Raw genomic sequence first — 23,449 nt, forward strand, 5'->3', positions numbered from 1 at the left:
GCCTTCAGGTAGCACCTCCTGGATGCAAACTAATCCTCGAGGCTGCTCAAGACTTGCAGAGCTCGGAGCAGAAAGAAGCCCCGCCGGCGACTGTTGCGTGCTGAGCCCGCGGCGAGGAGGTGGAGGAGAAGGCGCCTCCGAGCTCCTCCCGCTGCTGGGGGCTCAGCGGGCCGGCCGTTGGCAGGGAAGGAGAGCCGCCAGCCCGTGCAAATACCCGAAGGTCTTCTTCGGTGGCTAAGGCAGCAGAAAACTTTATCCACGGCTCTTCGCCACCGCCGCCCTTTAAGGTGGTTTGGACGCACGCCTTTGCGCAAAAGCGTCTGCGTTTCGCTCGGCTGAAGAATCCTATTGGGAAAAGGCTCAGCTTTGGATAAGCTCCGTAGGAGAGGCAAAGAGAGGGGGGCGAGCCGTCGTCCTGCCCTGCACCTCCGTCTATTAAGTTAAAACAAAATACTCGTGTTTAAGATAGCTGCTTAATGGGAATAGAATGCTCTAATTATCGGACGTTGGGCGCTTATGTGTGGCTTTTGGCCGTTCTCTGGCTCTTTTCCTGAAAACAGCCGAGGTGATGATGATGGTGATGATGGGAGACAAACTGAGCTCTAGCCTTTCCGAGTTTGAAGAGCCACAATGAAAAGCGAAATGTAATGTAAGTTGCAGCAGTGAAACGGTAGCCAAGCATCAATATAAAAAGTTATTAGGTAGGGTCTTAAGGTTTGGTGGGGGGGAGGGTGGGGTTCACAGAGCTCCTAAAAGGTTAAGTTGAGAGGCAATGTGCAGTTTATAATGGCAAACTGGAGATGAAAAGGGTCAAGGTTTAATAATAATAAATTAATTTTTTGTTTTATTATTATTTATACCCTGCCCATCTGGCTACGTTTCCCCAGCCACTCATGGGGTGCTTCCAGTAGACATAAAAAACATACAGTAGATAACATTTGTTTAGGTACCAAAATGCAAAATCCAAAGGCTAGACAAGGGTGTCCTTTGTGGTGGGGGTTCAGAACAGGAATCCTTACTAGGATAAATTGAATATTGAATTGTTGAAAGCAACACTGTTTAAAGAGTATTTGTAGTACCGGTAGTATGTTCATGTCCATTAAAATGACTTCCCCCTTCTTTTTAGTGCCTTTGATATGTATCCCTAGGGCAGAAGCTAATTTATCGGTTAATGTAATACTTGGTGTGTCAAATGAGTAAGTTGGCTACAGTTGTGTTCCTGATGAGCTAAAACCAGATGGGAGGAGGAAACTCTGCACTCTTCTCTTCCTAATGGTACTTTAGTGGTGTTGTGTGCATGTACCGGTAGTCAGCCTGATTTTGCTACAGTTAACAGGAACAGGTTTAGAAATGAGTGCTGGGCATGCCTACTTGGTGGCAAGCTTCATGTATTATTTGCCTGCCATTTATCCCGAACTTCTACAGATGGAATTAATTTTTATTCTTGGCTGACTTGGGCACATCTAGTGAAAAGATGGGATAGAAATGTTGCTAATAAAAAAATAACTTGTTCGATCACACACCAGCCCTGTGAGATGGATTATGGTCATACCCGTTTTGCAGTTTGGGCAAGTAGGCTTCTGATCCAGAGTTAGGGATACAGGTATGGAAGCCTTACTTGTACATAAGGAGAATGAGGCAAGAGTATACTATTTTTCATTTTTACTGTATTGTTGTGTTTCATTTTTCATTCCTATCGTATTATTGAGAAGTTAGCCATTGAGTTCTAAATCTCCGACAGAAGAATGGGCTTATTTAGTTTTTAATTACTAAATAGATCCCCCCCTTTAAGATATCCGTTGGTTACATTTTGTACATTATTTTGCTCACTTTTTTGCCATTCTCAGTTTCCAGTGCCTAGCCTTCACTAACCTCTTGCCTGAGATGAACAGTAATAGAATGTCAGTGACCTAGCAGCAGGTATCTTTTTTCGCAAGAGTAAAGATTGGTTTACACTTACATTTTCTCACAGTGAAGTTTTAAATGTCCGAAAATATGATTTGTATTTTAACTTGAAGAAAAGCCTAAAAGGTTTTCCAATCTTCAATGCCATTTTTGAGAAGGTCTTCTTCCCCTTTTCTTACTCTAATCAAAATCCTTTAGCTTGAAGTCCATGATAGGACTCCAATCAATGCAACAGGACTTAGAATTTGGTTTTATTACTTTTGCAAATGTTGTGGATTGCTTCAGGCATCGGTGACCTTGTGACTGCAGACTCCTCCCTATGGACCAGATGAAACAACCCAGAGCAGGAAAAAAAGGAACTACAGTACTGCCTTATGATAACATTCAGGGAAAGGTCACATTTAGTCAAGATCTGGATTGAAAGGTGACTAGGCAGAAATACTAATCGTCTTGCTGCTTTTGAAAAATTCTAGATCGAAGATAATTTCAGCTGACCTGGTCTATTGTGGGGGCTTTTTGCACCAGGGTGGTTTTCTTTTTTCTTTTTTCTTTTGGTTGCCTTAGTTTTTGGCTACAGTGATTTAGAGTGAAGGGAGCTGCTTGCACCATGTCAGAATTCTGGTTAATTTCGGCACCTGGAGATAAGGCAAACCTAATAGCCTGGGACAGGATGAACACAGTGACTGCCAAAGCCAACCTGTCCTGCAACAGCAAGTTCATCATCCCTGACCTCAAGGTAAAGCTGGGAGAATTTGGGGGGGGGGAGAAAGAGAGAGACTAAGAACAACAACATGAAGGAAGGGGCAGGGATGGGGCAGATTTTTCTTCCTTCGTGAGGTGGACCTGTGCTGCAATATTAGAATGACTATAAAGGGTCAAATAAAGATGATATACTTCATTTTTGAGGTGTCTTGAGATCAGGAATGAAAATGGGAAGCCATTTTTTGTACAGCTAATCAATGGATTAGAGGGGGGATTTAAACTTTCCATCGGAGCTGTCATCTCTAGGAAGGCTTGAAAGCCTTTTTGTAAATAATAAAGTTTATGGGCAACTTTTGACTGGTCAAAGCCCTGAGATGAGCAATGTGCAGCCCTATCTTATATATGTTTGCAAAACTGACTTCCAACAGGGTTTACTCCCAAGTAAGTATTGCAGCACAAACACTTGCATAAGAGCAAATGCCGCTAAACGCAGTTGAACTTACTTCCAATAAAATAAAAAAATTCCTTCCAGTAGCACCTTAGAGACCAGCTAAGTTTGTCATTGGTATGAGCTTTTGTGTGCATGCACACTTCTTCAGATACCAATGACTTGCTTCCAATAAGATTGGTTTGCAAAAGGTCTGTTACAGTTCAGTCCTCTATACACGTTGAAAATTAAGTCCCATTTAATTCAATGGGTCTTCTAAGTTAAGCTTGTTTTGCTTTTGTTACATTATTATAGCTGAAGGCAATTTGAATCTGCTAAATGTCTGAGATCAACTATTTGCTCTAAAAAGAGGATTGCCCAATTTGTAGAAACATTCAAATACAGTATCTGTTGGTGGTTAAAATTGGCTATGTTCCTGACAGAGAAGTCTGATCTCACCATTCAATATGAGTTGTGACCTTGCTGTCTAGATGGTTTCAAATTCATGTGTGGATTTTTCTGTCAGTTGGCAAGCTTCTTTTGTTTGACGAGCATTCATCGATTTTCACTTTCCTTGCAGACGTAGACATATTCGAGGGCTATAATGTAATGTAAGCATGCAACTGTGACAGAAATGCTTGTTCATATCTTAAAACCAGCTGTTCTGTTTGTAACAGGTATCTTTAATATCAAAAAGAATAGAAACCATCAATTTAATTGAAAGCATTGCTCCCCCCACAAGTAAGGACCATTCATCTTGTAAGGATGAGAATTCAGACTACAATGCTATACATACTCTTTCACCTCGAAGCAAGTCCCATTGAATTCAGTGGGACTTTCTTCTGAGTAGATATGTATAAGACTTGGCAGCAAAGTCAGTGGCAAAATTTGTACTGACTTCAGTGGCCCAGGGAGACTGTACTTAGTGTTTTACATTATGAGCAAGAAGGTTTTAAGGAACTTAAAAGCTGGGAAGAATTCCACCGTGGAAATGATCATGAGACTACAGCATAGAATCTTTCCCTGACTTAAAACAGGCTTTTAAAAAACTTCTTTAAAAGTAGGTTTTGAACTATTGCAACCGTTTTCCACTGGAGGAAAACGTTCCCTTGAAATTCCTATGAATATACAGTACTTATTTGATAACAAGAAGTTCTCATTTGCTAAAGAAAGGTCACTTTGAAAAATTAAATGCCTGGCTGACTTAGTTTAAGCTTAATGTGTTTGCACTCCCTTTTGCAGGTGGGGACCCTGGATGCTCTTGTTGGCCTCTCAGACGAGTTGGGGAAACTTGATAGCTTTGCTGAAAGGTAAAATAGAACTTATTTACTACACACAAAGAGCAGATGGGTGTTGTTTTTACAAGACACAGTGCTCCTGTGTCAACCTAATGCAGGCATCTTTAACCTTAGCCTTAGGATTCAGCCAGGGTGAGTAGGTGTGACTATTTTTTCTTTAGAAAAGGATTACCCCTAAATAAGGCTTGGTCCTGCATTTTCTCTTTGCCAACAGTTATACTGTACAGGAAGCGTCAGGGATTAGTGTAGGTGGTGGACTTCACATCATTGGGAGTAGGTAGACAAATCCATGTGAGACTTGGTACTTTTCCTCCTATATTTTGTGTTCTGTGCAGTGGCATGGAACTGGGACACTTCTGCACAGGCTGGCTCTGGGCAAGGAAACAGCATTTTCCAGCCAGATGGGTGAGGTATAAATAACAGTTGTTGTTGTTGTTGTTGTGGTTGATTGTTGTTGCATTTTGCAATATAAACAGCCCAGTGGCTACAGCAACAATCCTCTTCTTCTATTCCCCTCCTATTTTGTTTAAAGAAGGTATCCACTGACAGGTCTTACCTCCCAGAAAATGTCCTCACATTCAGACTCTACATGTCTGTAGGGCTGCCACTTCCTTGTCTGGCCCTGAGGGGCGGAAATATTTTGTCAACCCAGAACCGCAGTAGCATGAACTGGTGTCTTCTACTTTGGTAACAGCCAGTTGCCTAATTCAGTTAGCCAGAACTAAAGCACAGCACCGAGTTGGAGATGGGTAATGTGGCTTGAGTAGGCCTGAGACGGATTTGTCTATTCCAGATACCAAGGTTGGCTTTGCTGGTGGGCAGTGTGTGTGCGCGCGTATGTGTGTGCTGCCTGACCCCTTTCCTGTTTCCAGTTGAAAAGTGTGAAAGGAGGAGTCAAGTAAGCAAGATGAATGAATGGAAAACCTTGACTCTACTTGCTTCCTCCTTTGTGCATCACCTTTTCCCTTCCCCCTTCTCTCCTTGTTAGCCTATTTAGTGGAAAGTATACCCTGCCATTTTTTTCCAGGCTTTTAGGCTATAACCTGAAGACGTAATGGAGCATTTGGAGCCTGTTGCTAGGCAACGAGCCCCGATTCTCCTCCCCAGAGAGGAAGGAGAGCCTTCACACTAGAGAGTGAAGAAAAGAGGCTTGGGTGTGGTCATGGAGCCTCCAAGAGCCACAAGGAAAGAAAATGGAGACACCCACCCACAACTGCCACCTTCTTATTTTGGCTCTGTAGCAAAACTATTTTCTGACCGGGATCCTAATACTGTTAGGTGCCGAATTTGGATTACAAATTAACAACATCTAGATGCCTTTTTGAAGGCAAATATTCCAGCATGGTCTTTGGCCTGAATGCCTTATGATTTTATCATCTCCCATGATGGCAGTTGATCTGAAGCTATGCAAATGAGCCAGGCCAGGCATTTTACATTTTTTGCTCCACTGAAACACCCTGCTGGCAGAGCTGTTATTGGATCAACACACCGAGAGAAGTGCAGGTAAACCTAGCTAGGCAGCAGAAACCTGTCAGCACAGCTTCTGGCCAGGACAGCAGAGAAGGGGCAAGAGTTTTCAGGGTCTATTGTTTCCATGTGCTTTTATTACTTATTTACACAGGGAGACTGGGTAATTTTCCATGTCACTATAAAGCAGCATTTGACATTCAGGTGCCTTTCTGCCTGGTCATTCTTGATTTGTTTCCTTATCAAGTGGCACGTTCCTTTTGCAAACCCATTTCAAAAATTGCCGGGGGAAGATGTGGGCAAAAGCCAAGGGTTGTGGGATACATGGCAATCCACGTAAATCTTCAGAAGGAAGGCTAAAATGAACCCTTGAGCTTGGGGTTCCGTTTATTTTTTTTGGAGACCCATTTATTTATTACATTCTGCCTTTCATTCAGAGATCTCGGTATATTTTATTCTAGCTTCAAAATGACCTTGCTGAGGGATACTGATTGGCCCAAAGTCTCGTTTTGCCCATTGTAAAAACAAAAACTTGGTAACTAAGGCTGGCAAGAAGACTTGGTCTTGTGAACTTCTGGGATCCCGCCCCCCTTTCAAACAAGATGTTCATGCACAGGTACAGAAATACCTGTGGTCTTGACCAGAACAGAAAAAAGTATTAGAGGATAGGGGAGGGACCATGGGCAGAGCCAGGATTTATGTTAGAGGGGGGTAAGACTTTGGGGGGCGGGCGCTAGAACTGAGCTATCTGCGACTCGATTGGTCAGTTAAGTATTTTTATTTATTTACTTGAGGGGGGGGTAGTTGCCCCCTGCAGCTCTGGCTAGGTCCATGGCCGAGGGACAGTCAAATACAGCTTAGGTGATGTCAGGGGCTGGACTGAGGAGGAATGATGGGGGCCTTCCCCCCCTTCTCCTGAACCTTCCCAAGAACAGGAGGACAGTATAGATTTCGAACAGTGGTTTGCAGAAGGGCATAGTTCAGAGGCTGCAGTGGGGAGAAGCTGGGAAATATTGGGAGAGGAACAGAAGGAAGAAGCATCAGGAAAGAGACAGCAAACAGACTCAGTGTCTTTGGAAAGCATTCCTGAACCCCCCACCCCAATCCCAGGACCAGGCGAGCATTGAGGGTAGTAGAACAGAAAGCTCAGAGGCAGAAAGCTCAGATTAGCCGACACAGGGGTGACATGGAATAGGAGAGAGACATAGGGGGGTTGGACTTTACTTGGAGCAACACCTTCTACATGGCCCATGTAGAAGGGTCATGTTTGTTATAGTCCACTTTTCTTGGAAACCGCTTGACCGATTCCACTCAAATTTGGACACAGTGTTCCTTGCCAACATGAGAGTGTTTGCAGAACCTTAGATTGTTAAGATCCCACCCCTAACACCCCTAAATATGCAATTTTCTCTTTTAAAAAAGTCAAAATATACCGCCCTCAAGTGGACATCAAAGGAACAGACGACAAAATACATAAAGACAGACCAGACTTTCAAACATCAACTATCTTATTCCTTTCTTCCTAATTTCACACACAATGCCACAGCAACGCACATGGCAGGGCCAGCTAGTATGGAATAAATTACTTGATAAGAACTTTTATTGTTTATCTGCTTCTTGGCCGCCACTGTGGGAGGGATCAGATTCTCTGAAGCCTGAGAGGTACATTCTGTCACACTGCACCCACTGGTGTGGACGGCAAGTAGTGAATATTCATAACTGGGGTGGGGATGGGAACAGGAATGTGTGGGAGCCAACATGCCAAACTGCACAGAAAAATCAAAATCTTTACAACCTTTTTGCAGTATAAGGTGCCACCTAGGACCTCTGATAGAGCACAGGTTACAAATAACTCAAACTCAAGCCCCAGCTGTGCTTTCCTTATCATGATCCTGCACTGATGGGACAAGTCAGGCCTTCTATAGTTCTGTGTGCAACTCTTACCTACTATGAAAAACAACTGAAGAATTGCCTACGTGAGCCATCTCAGGATATGGACCCGGTGACTGCAAAAACATTCATTTTGAGCATCCTGCTGTAAGTTTCCCCCCCTAATAATGTATGGGTTTTTTTAATAACTTATTTGAATTATCTTAAAGGCTTCTCTCCTTGCCTTTAGTGTAATAAAGAAAATTGCCCAGTATATTGGAGAGGTTATGGAAGACTCAAAAGACAAAGTGCAGGAAAACCTGCTGGCAAATGGAGGTAGGTCCTACAAAGTATATAGATAGTCTTGTGGGTTTTTTTGTTTGTTTGTTTGTTTAATTCCTGCTGGTTTTCATCCAGATTCCAATGGAAAAAGCTGGACTTAATACATCCATATGCTTACAAGTTGGGTTGCTACTCCAGTTTTAGAAAAGAACCCTTTCAGATAGTCAGCAGCCTCTGTTTCTAACAGAATCAGGGAGCATCATTTTTGCTATTTGGTGAGATGTAGACAGCGTGGTTTGGTTTTCTTCCTCCTCCGGTTGCATGACAAAGGGATCTTGTGACTATTCCATCATGAGTTCAGATTTTCAGAGGTGGCTATTACTCACTTCCTCCCATTATCTACTTCTCGCTAGTTGCATGGAGAAATATGCCATAATCACTCTGCATCAGAAGTGGGGGGAACCTCTAACCCACAGGCCAGCCAAGGCCTACCACTGGTCCCAGTTTGGTCCATGAAGCCATTTTCTCTCTCAAAATCAGCTGACACCACACTGATGGGTGGGCGACACAAACTGTTGGCCCGTGGGCTCATTTCTGTGTTGGCTTTACATGCCAGTGCCCTGCAGAGAAAGGGGCACATGCAGCCAGTGCAGCAGGATTTAACCCACAGCTCATGGAGTTCGGTGTTAAATCCTACTCAGTTTGACAGAATCCATTGCTAACCCCTTAGAAAGGGTTTTGTGTTGAAACCCCTGCTAAATGTTTTCCTCCCCACTTCAGAACTTCGAAGTGACAGATATCCCGACATAATTGCGCTGTCAGGTGATTGCCCACCTTCAGATTTGGCCCATGAGGCCGATCCTGGGAAGGATCTGGTCTATGCAGCCCAGTAGAGTAGGGGTGGGGAACCGATGTGCTTTTATTGTGCTGTATTATATTAGATTATATCTGGCAACTGGCTGCGTTCGAGGCTTGATGAGGAAAACCGGCCTGGGTGTGCAATAAACCCCGAAGATGCAGTATTGAGAGACATGCAATCAGGCAGAAGATCTGCAAGACTTATAACGAGAAGTTAATTGCATCTTATGCAATTTTGGTTGATGCTTGTGAGCGGAAGCCTTTGATGACTAATCTGTTCAGTTTCCATTTTATTTCGCTTAAAACATTAAAAGGTTCTAAGTTGGGGGGGAAGGAAACAGGGTTGAATTTTCTAGGCTTAATAATGCTTAAAGCAGACCTAGTGAAATAGTGGTGACTAACTTTAGTTGGATACGGTGCCATTTTTATAGAAAAAAGAGGCACCAGAACTCACCGTGGGCACCTCCCCCTTGTTCTCTTAGAATGGCAATGGTGCCCACCTGAGAGGTGCCGGAACTGAGTTTCGGCTGAAAAAGAAGCCCTGGTTGCATTGGTTTTAATGGATCTACTCTCAGCATGATGGGGATCTAGATCCAAGCCAAGATCTTTAGTCTGTTAATAGACAAAAATGATGGACGGAGCAACCAGGTGTGTCTTCTGTAGCTTCCCCACCCCACCCCGCTAACCAGTTATTTGGTGGGAATAGGAGAAGTACTAATTCCAAAACACTTTCCTCCATCCCAAACAAAAGCTGTTTCTAGGGATCAGGACAGGTGTTGGCACCTGGCATTCTTGGTCACACTGCTGTCTTGTCCCCCCTTAATTGCCTCCCATGGCCTGGCACCCTAAAACGGACTAGATGGTTGGATCAAAAGCACCTTGTAATTCCCCTTGACGACCCTGAGCTAACACCCACTTGCCTTCCCACATTACAGTATGGGAAATTAAGAGAGTGGCTAGACCTGGCTGCCTGGTTTTGCTTATAGCATGACTACCATAACTGGGTGAGCCTGCCAGGGATGAGTTTGTTCAGGGCCAGCTGAAACCTAGATTCCCCCCCGAGTGGGACTTCAGCTTTTAAACATTAGAACATAATCCCACTCTTTTGACACCCATCTTGTTGTATGCAATAGGCTTAATTTAAAATCTAACCTGTCTTTTTCATGTTTAATAATCACAATTACTATATTTCAGGAGCGAAGGCTAAACTGCAATGTCTAAAGAGTATGTTGAGCATGGGCGGTTGTTGTGTTCTTGCAAGCATGCGCTGGTGTGTTTAATGAAAGAGTTGACTCCACATCTGGTTGTAGGGGTACAGTGATCAGGTTACGATGGATTTCTCTAGTAACAACCTCGTAGCTCGATCACCATCTCCCTATGACTCAGATAACAGCAGGTTTGGCAACCTCCCCTTTCTTTTCACACTTTTCCTGGATATATTTTTCTTTCTTTCCTTCTAACCACTCAATGCATGCAAAACAAGAGGATGTAGGGACTATTGGATTGTGTGAAAACTTCCTACCGGTATGCATGTCTGTTTCCAGGGGCGTTGTTAGGGTGGGGACCGAGCCCCAGGACCTGGATCTTCTAGCCCATTATTCTTCAACTTTTGCAAATCTGGGACCCACCTTTTACTCAAACAATACATTTCAGGGAACCCCCTCCCAACTTTTTAACCATCTATTTGTATGGTGGCAGTGCCGCTGTTGGGACCCACCTTAGATCATGCCACAACCTGGTAGTGGATCCCAACTCACCAGTTGAAGACCCATGTCCTAGCCTTTCCTGTTCCTGTCCCACCCACCCCTTTGCTCCGCTTACAAAGTGGGTGTGATGCAAAGCACAGGGCAAATGAGACTCTTGCTGCCACCATCTTAATTGCCCCAGAGGCAAATTAAGCCTTTGTCAGAAAGAGTCAGAGTTGGGTGTCCTGCCCCACCTGGAAGTGGGATAAATTTGCATTGCTGCATGAAAATTAGCACATGCAAATTTATGCCATAAGCCTGTGCTCCAAGTCTTTTAGATTCCTAGCAACGCCTCTGTTTGTACTCGTTGGTCCTGTGCTTAAGACTTCAAATGTTTATCCTCCCAAGACTATTTTGTCTTAGCCCAATTCCCGCCCCCCTCAATAGACTAGTTAATTAGGCAGGCACCACTAACAGGGGGCCAAACTAGGCATGGCAGTGGCTGCAAGAAATGGCTGTGGTGTGTGTGTGTGTGTGTGTGTGTGTGTGTTTGTGCACCTTATCCCCGCCCTGGGTAGCATACAAAGTAGATGTCACAAAATTTTGTGTCTTTTCCTTTTATTGGCTACCATTGGCACAGGGCAGGCAATGTGGGCCATTGTGATGTGACCTGGGGTAAGTTCAACTTGGTATTACAAGGGGAAGAGGAATTAAATGCGCAGCTGTTGTTTTTGATGGCAGCTACACATTTAACATCATGCCTAGTTTGGCCCTGCATTTGTGGCAATAAAATCCAGATAGGAGCTTACCTAGTAGGAGTTTTGCTGTTGACTTTAAAGGGCTATACCACAACTTTGCTCTCAGGGTGTGAGTCCAGGTTCTCTCCACCATTGTATCGCCTCTTGTATTCCTTTTGCATTTTTTTTTAAATCTCCCCTACACATCAAATCCATTCCTTGCCTGCAAAAATGGCCAAAGTTGTGTGCTGTATTATAGGTGCCGGCCAATCAGCACCATGCAGAGCCAGCTTGACTGGTGAGCATCATGAGTGCACTTACATAGCCTAACAAACCCAACGTATTTTGTATGGGCTGCTGCTTGTTCTCTTATGCTTGTATTGGCTGTCTCATATATACTTTATGGAACGGTGATAAAGATGGCACCTGCTGCTGACTCCAGGACGTTCTGCATGCTCTTTCTGTGTGCATGCTATAGTTTCCATACCCATGAAACCTAAGACTGTAAGGTGACTCTTTCAAAGATGAGAGAAACCCTAGGGAAGGAAATTCAGATACTCCGAGGGGAACAAGTTTCACGTCATGAAAGAGGAAGCTGCTGAAAAGTGCCGGCTCTGACTGTTAGAAAGAAATGGCATTCTCGCGGAAGAAGCACAGCCAGAAAACTAGACTTCCGTTAAAGATGTGCTTTTAAAAAACACCCTCTCCTAAGATCAGCAGGCTTTATATCGGTTTTGCATTACTTCACTAAGGTGCAAATTTTAGTAAACCTGCAAGCCAAGCTCAGCATCAGTGCAGTATATCCAGTTTAAAGTCTGACCCACATTCATGTTGAGTTGGGTATATGGGACGGGGACGGGGGACAAGGAAGATGAGAGTATTACCAGTAGGCATTCAAGCAAGTCAGATAAAATAAAAAAGCTGAACAGCAATAGACTATTCCCCATCCCTAAGCACTAAAGCATGTCACAACAAATAGGTGACCATTGGACGTTTTTCACACCAGAGCCCCATCACATGCCCATTTTTCCCCAGATGCAATCTAGATTGTTTTTGGGCGAAGGCTGAACATTTTGACAGCAATCAGAGGAGTGTAAGAAAAGCAGTAAAAATAAAGCATCGGAGAGGTTTCCCATCACCCATTATTAGTGCAGCTAGATGATCAAGGCCTGCTTTCCAGTGTAATCTCCCCTGTCAACCCCCCCCCCCCCAAAAAAACAATTGCACAAAAAATAGAAAATTGCTTGACAAATTATGTTCCGAGGACCTAATCTCAAAGCAAAGTTTCAAAGGATTAATGAACAGAGGAGTCATTATATTTTGCTGGGGGGAGGGAAAACACCCCTCAAGATCCACATATTTTATTTTTTTCAAATGGAGTAAGGCATGAAACAAACTTAAAAGTCTATTCACACACGTCAATTGCCTGAATGGTGGCCACATTTAGTTTGGCCCGTAGGCAGGTCTCTTTCGGGAGGGAGTTCCAAAACTCTAGGTGCCACAACTGAAAAGTCCCTTTGCCGATGGTACCCATTTAGGATACAATCCATGCCCATCACAAGGTCAGCAGCAAAACTCCTATATAGTTAAGGTTTAAAGACTTAAGTTCCCTTGGATTGGAAACTATCTGTGATGAGAACACTGCCTTTAGCAGCTGAGGCAGGTGTTACAGGATAGTTCTTCTGAGCCTTGCTTTTTTTAAATTCATGCAGAACTTTTATTTGAATAGCTAATATACACACAGTGTCTGAAAGTGATCAAGTGAGTTGAAGATGGATTTTAAAACAATCCACTTTTATATGGTGCCTAATTACATTGAAAATATGGAAATGATAGCAAAAGCCAGGCGTCAGATGGAAACTGTTAATATTAGATCGGCCTCTGAATGGAGAACAATGCATTCTGGTGGCTCTTCTTCTTCTTCTTCTTCTCAACTCATTGGAGTTACTCCTATCTTTTCAGTTGACATGATCAGTTATCTGATGAGGTTTGAATGGGACATGGCTAAGTATCCTATAAAACAGCCACTGAAGAACATTTCAGAAGCATTAGCAAAGGTAATATGATCTCTTTTGGAAAATCACGCTCACAAAAGCTAGTTTTTAGGAGTTACAATAGATATGATCATTTTCTTATTGGAAGCAGTTAAGGGTTTTGTGGATTATTTCTGCAGAAACAAATCTGGGCAACACACACACACACACACACACACACACACACACACGGGCTATGAGTTTGATATTAAAGCAAGCTATCATTCTATATATAGCACAAAAGCCAAAGCAATGGCTTTTTCACACTGGAAAATTGCAGGAATCAAAGAGTCTTTCCCCTGCATATGTTTTCTTCCTGAGAGGAAGAAATTTGGACCTAGGAAATCTCATAAAATCATGAGTATATTTTGGGTCTAAGTGGTAGCTTTAAACAAATAGCTTTTTTCCCCCTGTCATTTGTAAAATTAATAATAATTATCTGCTCCATAAAGTTTTGAGAATGACTGAAATACTGTTTGAAAAACACTTGCCAAGGTGCTGTGTGTGCTGAAAGCTTGATGGCGGAATCTAGCCATATTGGTGAATTTAGCAATAAAATCAACATTTTGTTGTAGTATTTTGCATTTGTGGTATGTAAAAATGTCAACATATGCAGAGTCATTTTTTGCTCAGTTGGATTTCTCCCCATCCTCTATTTAGCAAATTACACAAATAGAAACAGACATGAAAAACCGAGCAGCTGTGTACAACAACATCAAAGGAAATCTTCAGAATCTGGAAAGGAAAACTGTGTACGTATAGCATTTACATGTGTGCACTGCGTCTGAATATGTATTGGGCAATATTTACTTGCCATGATGATACCCCTAAGCGTTTTGTGAATCTTTGTACTCTTGTCCATTTACTGTATTTATTTTCCCCGATTTGAACTATAAAATGGTGATTTTCATGAGTCAAAATGAGAGTACCCCTAAACATTTTTCGTCTTAATTTGTGGGGAGGCATGGTGTCCCAGTGTGTTCTGAAGTCAGGAAAACATTTCCTTCCCCAAAACTCAAACCAGTGGCTCCTTTTCTATAATATATTATTTATCTATTTATTTATTTATTTATTTATTTATTTATTATTTAGACCCCGCCCATCTGGCTGGGTTTCCCCAGCCACTCTGGGCGGCTTCCAACAGAAAAATGAAATAAAATAATCTATTAAACATTAAAAGCCTCCCTAAACAGGGCTGCCTTCAGATGTCTTCTAAAAATCTGGTAGCTGTTTTTCTCTTTGACATCTGATGGGAGGGCGTTCTACAGAGCGGGTGCCACCACCGTGAAGGCCCTCTCCCTGGTTCCCTGCAACCTGGCTTCTCGCAACGAGGGAACCGCCAGAAGGCCCTCAGTACTGGACCTCAGTGTCCGGGCAGAACGATGGGGGTGGAAGCGCTCCTTCAGTGCTGATACAACTAGTATCTAGCGCTGATACAACGAACACCACTGTCACTAGTAAACATTTGTACAGAATGAGCAGTAAATGCACGAATCTCACCATTTTCGGCTTTTGTGTCTCCTCTTAGGGGAAATCTTTTGACACGTACTCTGACGGATATCGTGAACAAAGAAGACTTTGTGTTGAATTCAGAGTATCTCATCACTCTCCTTGTTGTAGTTCCCAAGTAAGATAAACCGAGTCCATCTGCAGCAGGCTCAGTGTCATAACACTTAGCATGTATGTAGGGAAATTAAAGTACATACGATACTGCATTATACCAGCAACCCCCACAGGGAAGGCCACTATGACTGCCACCCTCATTTTGCAGATACGAAGTTGAGAGAAAGTAGAAACTAGCCACCTGGAGCTCATGACCAAGGCAATGTTTGAACCAGGGCTGTGTGGTTCACTGCTCAGTCTCATAACCACTGCCCTGAACTAGTTCACATAAGCATTTTGGATGTAAAATGTGAATGCAGTGAGAGACGCTGAGCAGATGGAAACCAGGATTTGTTTGTTTAGATGTTTTAATTCTTGAAGATAAAAGGTGGTTATAGAATTTAAACTAAAAGCAGCAAACATACAATGCTCCCACATGCATGTAAAATGGTGATGGTGTTGCTAAAAAAGGAGAAATAGAACTGGGTGTTGTCAGTATATCAGCCCGTATTTCCAGACACGGTTTCATGTAGGTGTTGAAAAAGCAGTGGGTGATGGGTGGGTAGATATCAATTGGGACGGGCCCATGGATGTCACGAGGGCTATTAAATCTGGTATCGCTCAGGCTAAAGGGGCATCTGTGCGAATGGCGATGCTGCATTCCCTAGGACAATAAATATAGGGGTTTCTAACAGCTGCTGAGACCAACTCCTGTCAGCTTACCAGGCTTCCTCAAACTCAGCCCTCCGGATATTTTTGGCCTACAAATCCCATGATCCCTAGCTAGCGGGACCAGTGGTCAGGGATGAATTGTAGTCTCAAAACATCTGGAGGGCTGAGGTTGAGGAAGCCTGGCTTAGGCAGGGATACTGTTTAGGCAGTGGGGTGCCTTAGGCAGGGATACTGTTTAGGCAGTGGGGTGGACGAGTTCCTGGAAAAGGACTGAATTGAGGTGGACTGTGGCAACCCTTCCTTCCTGCTTTTGGCAAAAACTGGACCTCACTATTCTGATCCTCCCCGTTTTGGAGATGTAAGCCAGGCCAGCGTGTTCACTCAGGGTCTAACCCCAGATGGTAGCTGGTTTCCCATTGATAAATCTTGCATGAAAGTATTAATACTCAATGAATTCCAAGCATGCTAACCATAAGGACCCTGTCTTGAATTTGGACCTAATATATAATGCTAGTTAAGATACGCAAGACTTGAAGTTCTAATGTTGCTACTATGAGCAAGGCAATCATACAATTTTGTACTAAAAGTCACTTTTCCGTTCATACAGATGCTACCGTATAAAATTTAATCTTTCTTGTTTCAGATCAAGCTATGTACAATGGCAAAAAACCTACGAATCTCTCTCTGATATGGTGGTTCCTCGCTCAACGAAGTGAGTGAGATTTCAGGTTCATTCCTCTGGTCAGCTTTATCTTAAGCCTTCTCCTCATATTTGTTTATGAACTGTTGACTACCCATCGACTCTCACCTACTTCCCTGTCACCCCATGGCAGAAAATAAATGATTCAGTAGCATTACATTGACTTGGCAGAAAAGCAGATTTAGGAATTGTAGGACTTGAGTTAGGCTTCAGATTAATGTTTTGGAGTGTTAGCTTTAACTCAAGAGCAGATGCATTAGAATTAAGTTAGCCATGACCATTAATTTCATTGGGTCAACTCTTGAGTAATCAAAGTTTGGTGAATACAACCTCAAGTCTTCATACTGCTTCCTCTTTTTCAGGTAATAGGTCCTTTGAAAATAATGAACACCTTGGGAAATTTAGCTCAAATAGTGTGCTGGGCGGGGGGACTCCTTCCCATGTGATCCTGGTCCCCAGAGAATAACCTGATGTCATTCTGGTGGAGCCTAGTCTTACTGGTAAACGAGCCAAGCATGTGCAATGTTTGGGTATAGGAGTACCCTTGTAAGGGATGAATCGGAGCTCTTTCAGAAAACAAAGGTTTTTGCTGAAAGTGTACAAAATTGCTGTGATTCATTACAAGGCGAGGTAGGGTGAGTTGGGATCACAGCTGTACTCTATAGCTACAGCTTGGGAGGGAATAGTTGCAATAGGAAAAAGGGGGTAAAAGAGGAGGGGGGATTATTCTGTATCCTTCTGTATCTTCCTTTAGCCTGTTTGAAAGCAAGAGAAAGGACTGATGATCACTGGGCACCAGCCACAATCTCATAAGCATTGGAAAAGAAAGAGGAAAACTGGATGAAATAATGGCAAGGGTTCAATTCAGAAAGAGAGAGAGAGAGCACGCTGGTCTTGGGAGGGTACTTTCTTGGCACAAACAAAAGAAAAATAGTGAGGGGTTTGTAGATGAGTGACTGTCTCTGGATTTTTCTGGTGGATGTGTTATTTCTTGTATGTATCCCTTCTCCTATAGACTCTAGGAAGCCAGTCAGTAGGAGTCCCTCCCCTACTTAGTTTATCCTGATTTGCTTGTGCTGTGTTTTCACACCTTCTCATTAATCAAGTTAATTCACTCCTTCCACTTGGTTCAATGCATTTCTGCATCACTTTCCAAACCAGAAAAGTCTGCTGGTGCTTGGTTGTTTGTTTGTTTGTGAAGTGGGTTTCTTGCGGTAGGGTGGCAGAGTTCTTTAATCCACTTTAAATGGCCAAACCTAAAGTTCTGGTATACTCTTGAATCCCTCCGCAAAATACAGAGACTGGAGGCACCCCAGTTCACTTGTAAAGACTGGAATTAGGTGGCGATAGGGCATTGTGCTACCACCTCCTCCAAGGCCTTTGACACCTGCTTGTTTCCCTCTTATTAGTGTCCCTTGCTCTAGTGATGCTTTGCTTAATGTGATACAACATGTCTGTTTAGTATGCTCCTGATCTCAGAAAGAATGAAAGTTGAAATCAACATACAAATAACATAACATGCCTGTAAAAGGTCCCTGACCATTAGGTCCAGTCGTGGACGACTCTGGGGTTGCAGCGTTCATCACGCGTTATTGGCCAAAGGAGCCAGCGTACAGCTTCCGGGTCATGTGGCCAGCATGACTAAGCTGCTTATGGCGAACCAGAGCAGCACACGGAAATGCCGTTTACCTTCCCACCGGAGCGGTACCTATTTATCTACTTGCACTTTGACGTGCTTTCGAACTGATCGGCAAGCCCTAGGCTCTGTGGTTTAACCCACAGCGCCACCCACGACTGTAGTGTGCCCTAATTAAGAGCCAGCTCTGCTCATAATTAGATATTTTTGGTGTTATTGGCTTTCCTGGGTGCAGAGTGTAAAATGGCAGAATATTTTTTTAACAAAGAAATGAATGTTTTCTTTTTCTACAGGATGATTACTGAAGATGCAGAGGGAGGACTCTTCACAGTAACACTATTCCGAAAAGTGATTGATGACTTTAAAGCCAAAGCAAGAGAGAACAAGTACTGACCACTTTTCATTCATAATGCCACAAGTCAGAATGCTTAGCCTTATTGGACAGAAGCTAGGAACATGCATGCTTAATAATTACATGAGTCCTTCTGAATTCTTTGCTTAACTAGTTTCAAATATATTTAATTGCATTTTCATACATGATATTATTTATGTATGTACAAATAATGATTGGGGGTATAAAGAATAAAAACCTAACTCATTCTAACCAATTATATTTGTATTGCATAAATAGGAAGTTGGTAACAAATGTGTTTAGGCTCACACATGAAAATGTCTTAAAATGCTATAACTCGCAATCAAGGAACATTAGGAGCTGTAGCTCTGCAAGGGGGTAAAGATGCTGATTCAAAAAAATATTCAGCATTTACACAGATTTACAGAATTTTTGAAAGGCAAGAAGCCATGCAGTAAAACTGTTTCTATGTCACTTCCAAGTACAGTGGAATCAACGTGTCCTATGGCAATTTACCAACCGAATTTTGTATGAGACTGTACAATCAGTGACTCCATTCCAAGTTACATTGGAACCAATGGGGAAAAAAATCAGTTGCACCTAACCGGGGTCTTGTTTTGTTAAAAATACTTTTCGCCCCAAAAATGACTTCCAGAGCGTGCTACAATTAGAACACATTCCCCATCTAAAAAACAGGCCACTAAAGGAAGATCACTTGGAAAGGCAGGAGACTTTGGTTAGAACCAGGTCTCCTGATAAGGTCTCCACCCTTATCATGCTGTCCTTCCTAAAAGCAGGGGTCAGTTGCCTTTGGTCCCCCTGATGGCAGAGGCCACTGTGTACTCTATTTATTCATTTCAGTTCCATTTACAATGCAATCTTATGTGTCCCTGCTCAGAATTAAGTCCCACTGTGTTCAGAAGAGTGTACTCTGTAGTGAGGTGTGTTATAGAATTGTACCTAAAGGATGTAATTAGAACCCGACGTACCTAGGTAGCTGTAAGCCCCACTGAATTCAAGGCAGGTTATTTCTGAGTACACGTGGTTGGGAATTTAGTAGAGTGCGACCACTATCTCTCAACAAACCTCCCAGAGCTGTTGTGAAGTTAAAGCCATGCTGAGTTTTCTGAAAGAGTCAGTTTGCCCTCTTCTGATGCATCCTTGTGGGCGTACAGACCCATTAGAGCCTAGACATAAATTCATGCTAATTGCAAGAGCTGCTGGAAAGCTTTTATGATAGGTCTGACGTGACGTGACTTGCCTGCTTAGCCAACATGCCTTGGCATAGGTTTTTAATCTGTAATTTTTAGCACATTGCACAGCTTAAAAACACAGGCAAGGCAGGCAAACAGAATGCAGAGGTTTCAATAAGACAAAGCCTTCTGAATGCCAATCTATTTTCATTTTCTTCAAGGTTCATGGTGCGGGAATTTTATTACGATGAGAAAGAGCTGAAATGCGAAAAGGAAGAAATGAGGAAGTTGGCTTCTGATAAGAAGCAACAGTATGTGAGTACATGAATTAAGTTCATACCCCTGTCTTTTCTCTTAAGTATTGGTTTCTAGGTCGTAAATGGATGGGCGGTAGGTTAGAGCAGGTCTAAGTAAAAGACACAATGATTCAAGAGACCTTCCTATATTACCCAAGGATGACAACTCTCATGTCAATTGAATACCCTTAAGGGTATGGTGGTATTTTCAGTGAAACAATTGTGCAGTTAACTGGATGTCTTTCCACAATATAATGTTTTTGATAGCACATTTCCCACAACACTCTGAGCTGTGTTCTGGTTCCCTCCTTTTCCTTCACTAGTTCATCAGTTACTGTCTTAAACACTGTGTATGATGTTGGTTCCACAAGCATCACATCTACTAGTTGGTAGTTCCTGTGAATTCACTGGCGATGGATGACACAGTTCCTCCCACCTATCATGACTATGCTGGAGCTGGGCTAAAATTTCTCAGTTTGTTGTTGTTGTTTTGTTGTTGAGAAAATGTGAAATTTAGGGTAAAAAGAGAACCTATGCTACTGCTAATCCTGGGCAGAAATTTGAGAAATTTCCTCAGGAGAAATTTAGTGAAACGATTCTTCCCTCTGCCCACAAATAGGCTGAATAGTATTGAGAGGCCATTTGTACCCAAGGTCTGACATAGGAAGCCTTTCAGCAACAACTAAAGGGAACGAAATAACCTAACATTCAAGCATAGGAGCACTTATTTAATTTAAAGCAGGAGCAAATCAGCGCCTCCATCATTATATTCAATTGATTCAAGGCAGGCGTACTTCTCCTTCCTAGAAGTGGAACAAATATCTCCAAGTGAAGCCATGCTCTTGTAACAATACACGGAGAATGTTGCTAGCATTCAGAAGCCGTCCCATATATGCTTAGGCCTGAGGCCAGGGCAGAGAAACTTGTGGCCCTGCAGCTGTTAAGATGTGAACTCTCATGCCAGTGAAAAGGGATGGATGATGAGAGCTTCTAGTTCAACAACTAAAGGCCACACCCTCCCCACACCTGTTTTAGGAAACAAATCCATACCCCACCCCATTGTGATAAACTAAATTCATGACAAATTGCTACTATTTAATTGTATTTCACATTCTTCCATTTTACCGGACCAAGTTATAGAACAAGAGCATTTGCAGGGACGAGAGGACTGTCCCTTATTAGGTACCGGTATATCAATATAAAGGGATGCGGGTGGCGCTGTGGGTTAAACCACAGAGCCTAGGGCTTGCCAGTCAGAAGGTCGGCGGTTCGAATCCCCGCGACAGGGTGAGCTCCCGTTGCTCGGTCCCAGCTCCTGCCAACCTAGCAGTTCGAAAGCATGTCAAAGTGCAAGTAGATAAATAGGTACCGCAACAGTGGGAAGGTAAACGGCGTTTCCGTGTGCTGCTCTATTTCGCCAGAAGCGGCTTTGTCATGCTGGCCACATGACCTGGAAGCTGTACGCCGGCCTCCTCGGCCAATAATGTGAGATGAGCGCCGCAACCCCAGAGTTGGTCACGACTGGACCTAATGGCCAGGGATCCCTTTACCTTTTTATATCAATATACTGCATAAAGAACTACAATTTGTATGGACAGTAGTGTGGTAACTTAAGCCATACAGATCCCCGTAGCACAGTTTGGTGGGTGTCTTAAAAAATATTACACAGTGTCTCTAAACAAATCTAAGTACGGTGTCCTGCTTTTGTTTTTTCCTCTCACTAAGGGTCCACTATTACGGTGGTTAAAGGTGAACTTCAGTGAATCATTTGTGGCCTGGATTCACATAAAGGCCCTTAGAGTTTTCTCAGAATCTGTCCTCAGGTAGGTTGCAATTGAAAACTTTCTGCATTGAAACCAGTAGCACTCTCAGCTCCCCCATGCCCCAAGGACTCCACCCATAACACAAAAAGGACCACACATACAAAACTAAAAACAGCTAACTTGTTCCATAAGCAATAATAAATAATAATTTTTTAAAAAAATTATACCCTGCCCATCTGGCTGGGCTGCTCCAGGCAGTAAGAGAAAAGTCAACAGAAATAGCTAGAAGTAGACTAGATTTGTGAGATCTCTTTTTTTTTTATTAAAGCCTTCAGATCCCAAGTAAAAACCAGTGGCTCTGGGGAGCCAAGACAGACTTAAGGAACAGAGAGAGTGTTTGAGCATAGGGAACTGAACATTCAGTCCTTTTATGGAAATATTAACTCCTTGTTTTCCCCCAGGCTTTTAATTTGGAAAGGGTTCCCCCCATTTATTACTGTTACACAACAACTGATAACCATAAACCCTTACTGATCTACTGGTGGGTCACTGCATGATTTGCTGTTAACTACCACCACCCCCCCCCTTTGTAAAATAGTTGTATCAATTTATCTGCTTGACAGCTTACCTCATTTCTTTCCATTTATAAAGGTATGGCCTACCAGTGAATTTCCAAGCAATGCTAATTCAGCCCAACAAGAAGTCAACAAAGAGACTGAGAGACGTCCTTAATGCAGTCTTCAAACATCTGGATGAAGTAGCAGCAGCCAGTATAATGGATGTAAGTGTCTACTGAATGAAAAGTGCCACTTCTGCTCTGTGAGCAAATCACAAAAACCGGGGGGGGGGGGGTGTCTTTGGACTAGATGACCCTCAGGCTCCCTTCCAAATTGCAGTATAATCTTACTCTCACCTAACCCCTAATGTACCTACCTGCACAGTTTTAAGACTAGTTACATTGTTGAATCTTTTTTTCCAGACTTCTATGGACATTCCTGGCTTGCAACTAGGCAATCAAGATTACTATCCTTACGTCTATTTCAAGATTGACCTCAGTATTCTTGAGTGCAGCTAATAATTGCCTGACTTTGGGAGCATCATTTGTCCTCTAGCATTTTAGGATTCGGTTGTTCACGAACAATGAAACTGATGTGCAAGGACCTCCACTCCAAGCTGCTTTTTTAAGAACCCAAGTTCTGAGGGGACCGTGTGATAGGTGCCTTTTTTCATGCAGGAGGATTAAATAACTATAAGCAAGTGTTCATTTGTAGTTCCCAGGTTTTGCCTGCTTTTACAGATACGGTAATTCTGCCCTTTTCCATTTTGAAAGTATTAAGATCATGAAGCGTCTTCTGATCATGTTAGGAAACATGCTTCACAAGGCAATTGTGTTACAGTTGTATTTATTCCTTTTTTTTGTAAATTAAAAGTTCTCAACCAGGATTTTAAATAAAAATCAAGCAGTATCTGATGGTCAAGATGATAAAAATACTCCTAAATCTGTAACAGTCGGAATCAGTCAACAAAGGTACAAACTCTTTGCATGAAAGTTAATCAGATTCTTAATGTAGAATTTAATTTTGGGGATGGGTGAGCTATTCCAATGTAGGACTTGCAATAAATAAGATACTTAATCCCTCCACTAATCTAATGTGTGGTGAAAAGGAGAAACTTGGCTGGCAATAGATTAATAAAATGCAGTGGTGGAAAATCTAATCAATTCTGACAATTTGGTGGAAGTAGTTTCTCTGACAAGGGCAGAGCATGTGTGTCCCCTCTTGCAACCAAATTCAAGATTAATCCCTAAGCCGAAGTAAATTTGTAACACATACCATAGCAACCTCAAGGTAACAATTAAGTCTGTACAGAATTTAAAAGTGACAATATTGACATTAGTAAACTTTTCAAAGGGTAATTGGAAGAAATGATACTCAAAAGTGAGAGCTCTCTATAGAAAGACTCTCAAGTATTT

The 23,449-nt window shown here is 42.7% G+C and overlaps 1 protein-coding gene across 4 annotated transcripts; it reads left to right on the plus strand.

Annotated features, from left to right (window-relative positions):
* On the plus strand, window positions 1-23,123 carry ATP6V1C2 (ATPase H+ transporting V1 subunit C2). 4 transcript variants are annotated; one of them, XM_088665719.1, is made up of 14 exons: window positions 58-649; window positions 2,470-2,641; window positions 4,277-4,344; window positions 7,919-8,004; window positions 10,003-10,032; window positions 13,193-13,287; window positions 13,924-14,015; window positions 14,792-14,890; window positions 16,181-16,249; window positions 18,167-18,259; window positions 19,640-19,733; window positions 21,440-21,537; window positions 22,129-22,258; window positions 22,457-23,123. In XM_088665719.1, the coding sequence occupies exons 2-14, from the start codon at window positions 2,513-2,515 to the stop codon at window positions 22,550-22,552; spliced, it is 1,179 nt and encodes a 392-aa protein (XP_088521845.1). In that variant the 5' UTR covers window positions 58-649; window positions 2,470-2,512; the 3' UTR covers window positions 22,553-23,123. The 4 variants fall into 4 exon arrangements, with proteins under 4 accessions (XP_034965746.1, XP_088521845.1, XP_088521844.1 ...); XM_035109855.3 differs by lacking the exon at window positions 10,003-10,032 and having other exon boundaries at window positions 1-649; XM_088665718.1 differs by lacking the exon at window positions 58-649 and having other exon boundaries at window positions 2,309-2,641.
* The last annotated feature ends 326 nt before the right edge of the window (window positions 23,124-23,449 follow it).

Source organism: Zootoca vivipara, chromosome 3, assembly GCF_965207765.1.
Source record: "Zootoca vivipara chromosome 3, rZooViv2.hap1.1, whole genome shotgun sequence".
NCBI lineage: Eukaryota > Metazoa > Chordata > Lepidosauria > Squamata > Lacertidae > Zootoca > Zootoca vivipara.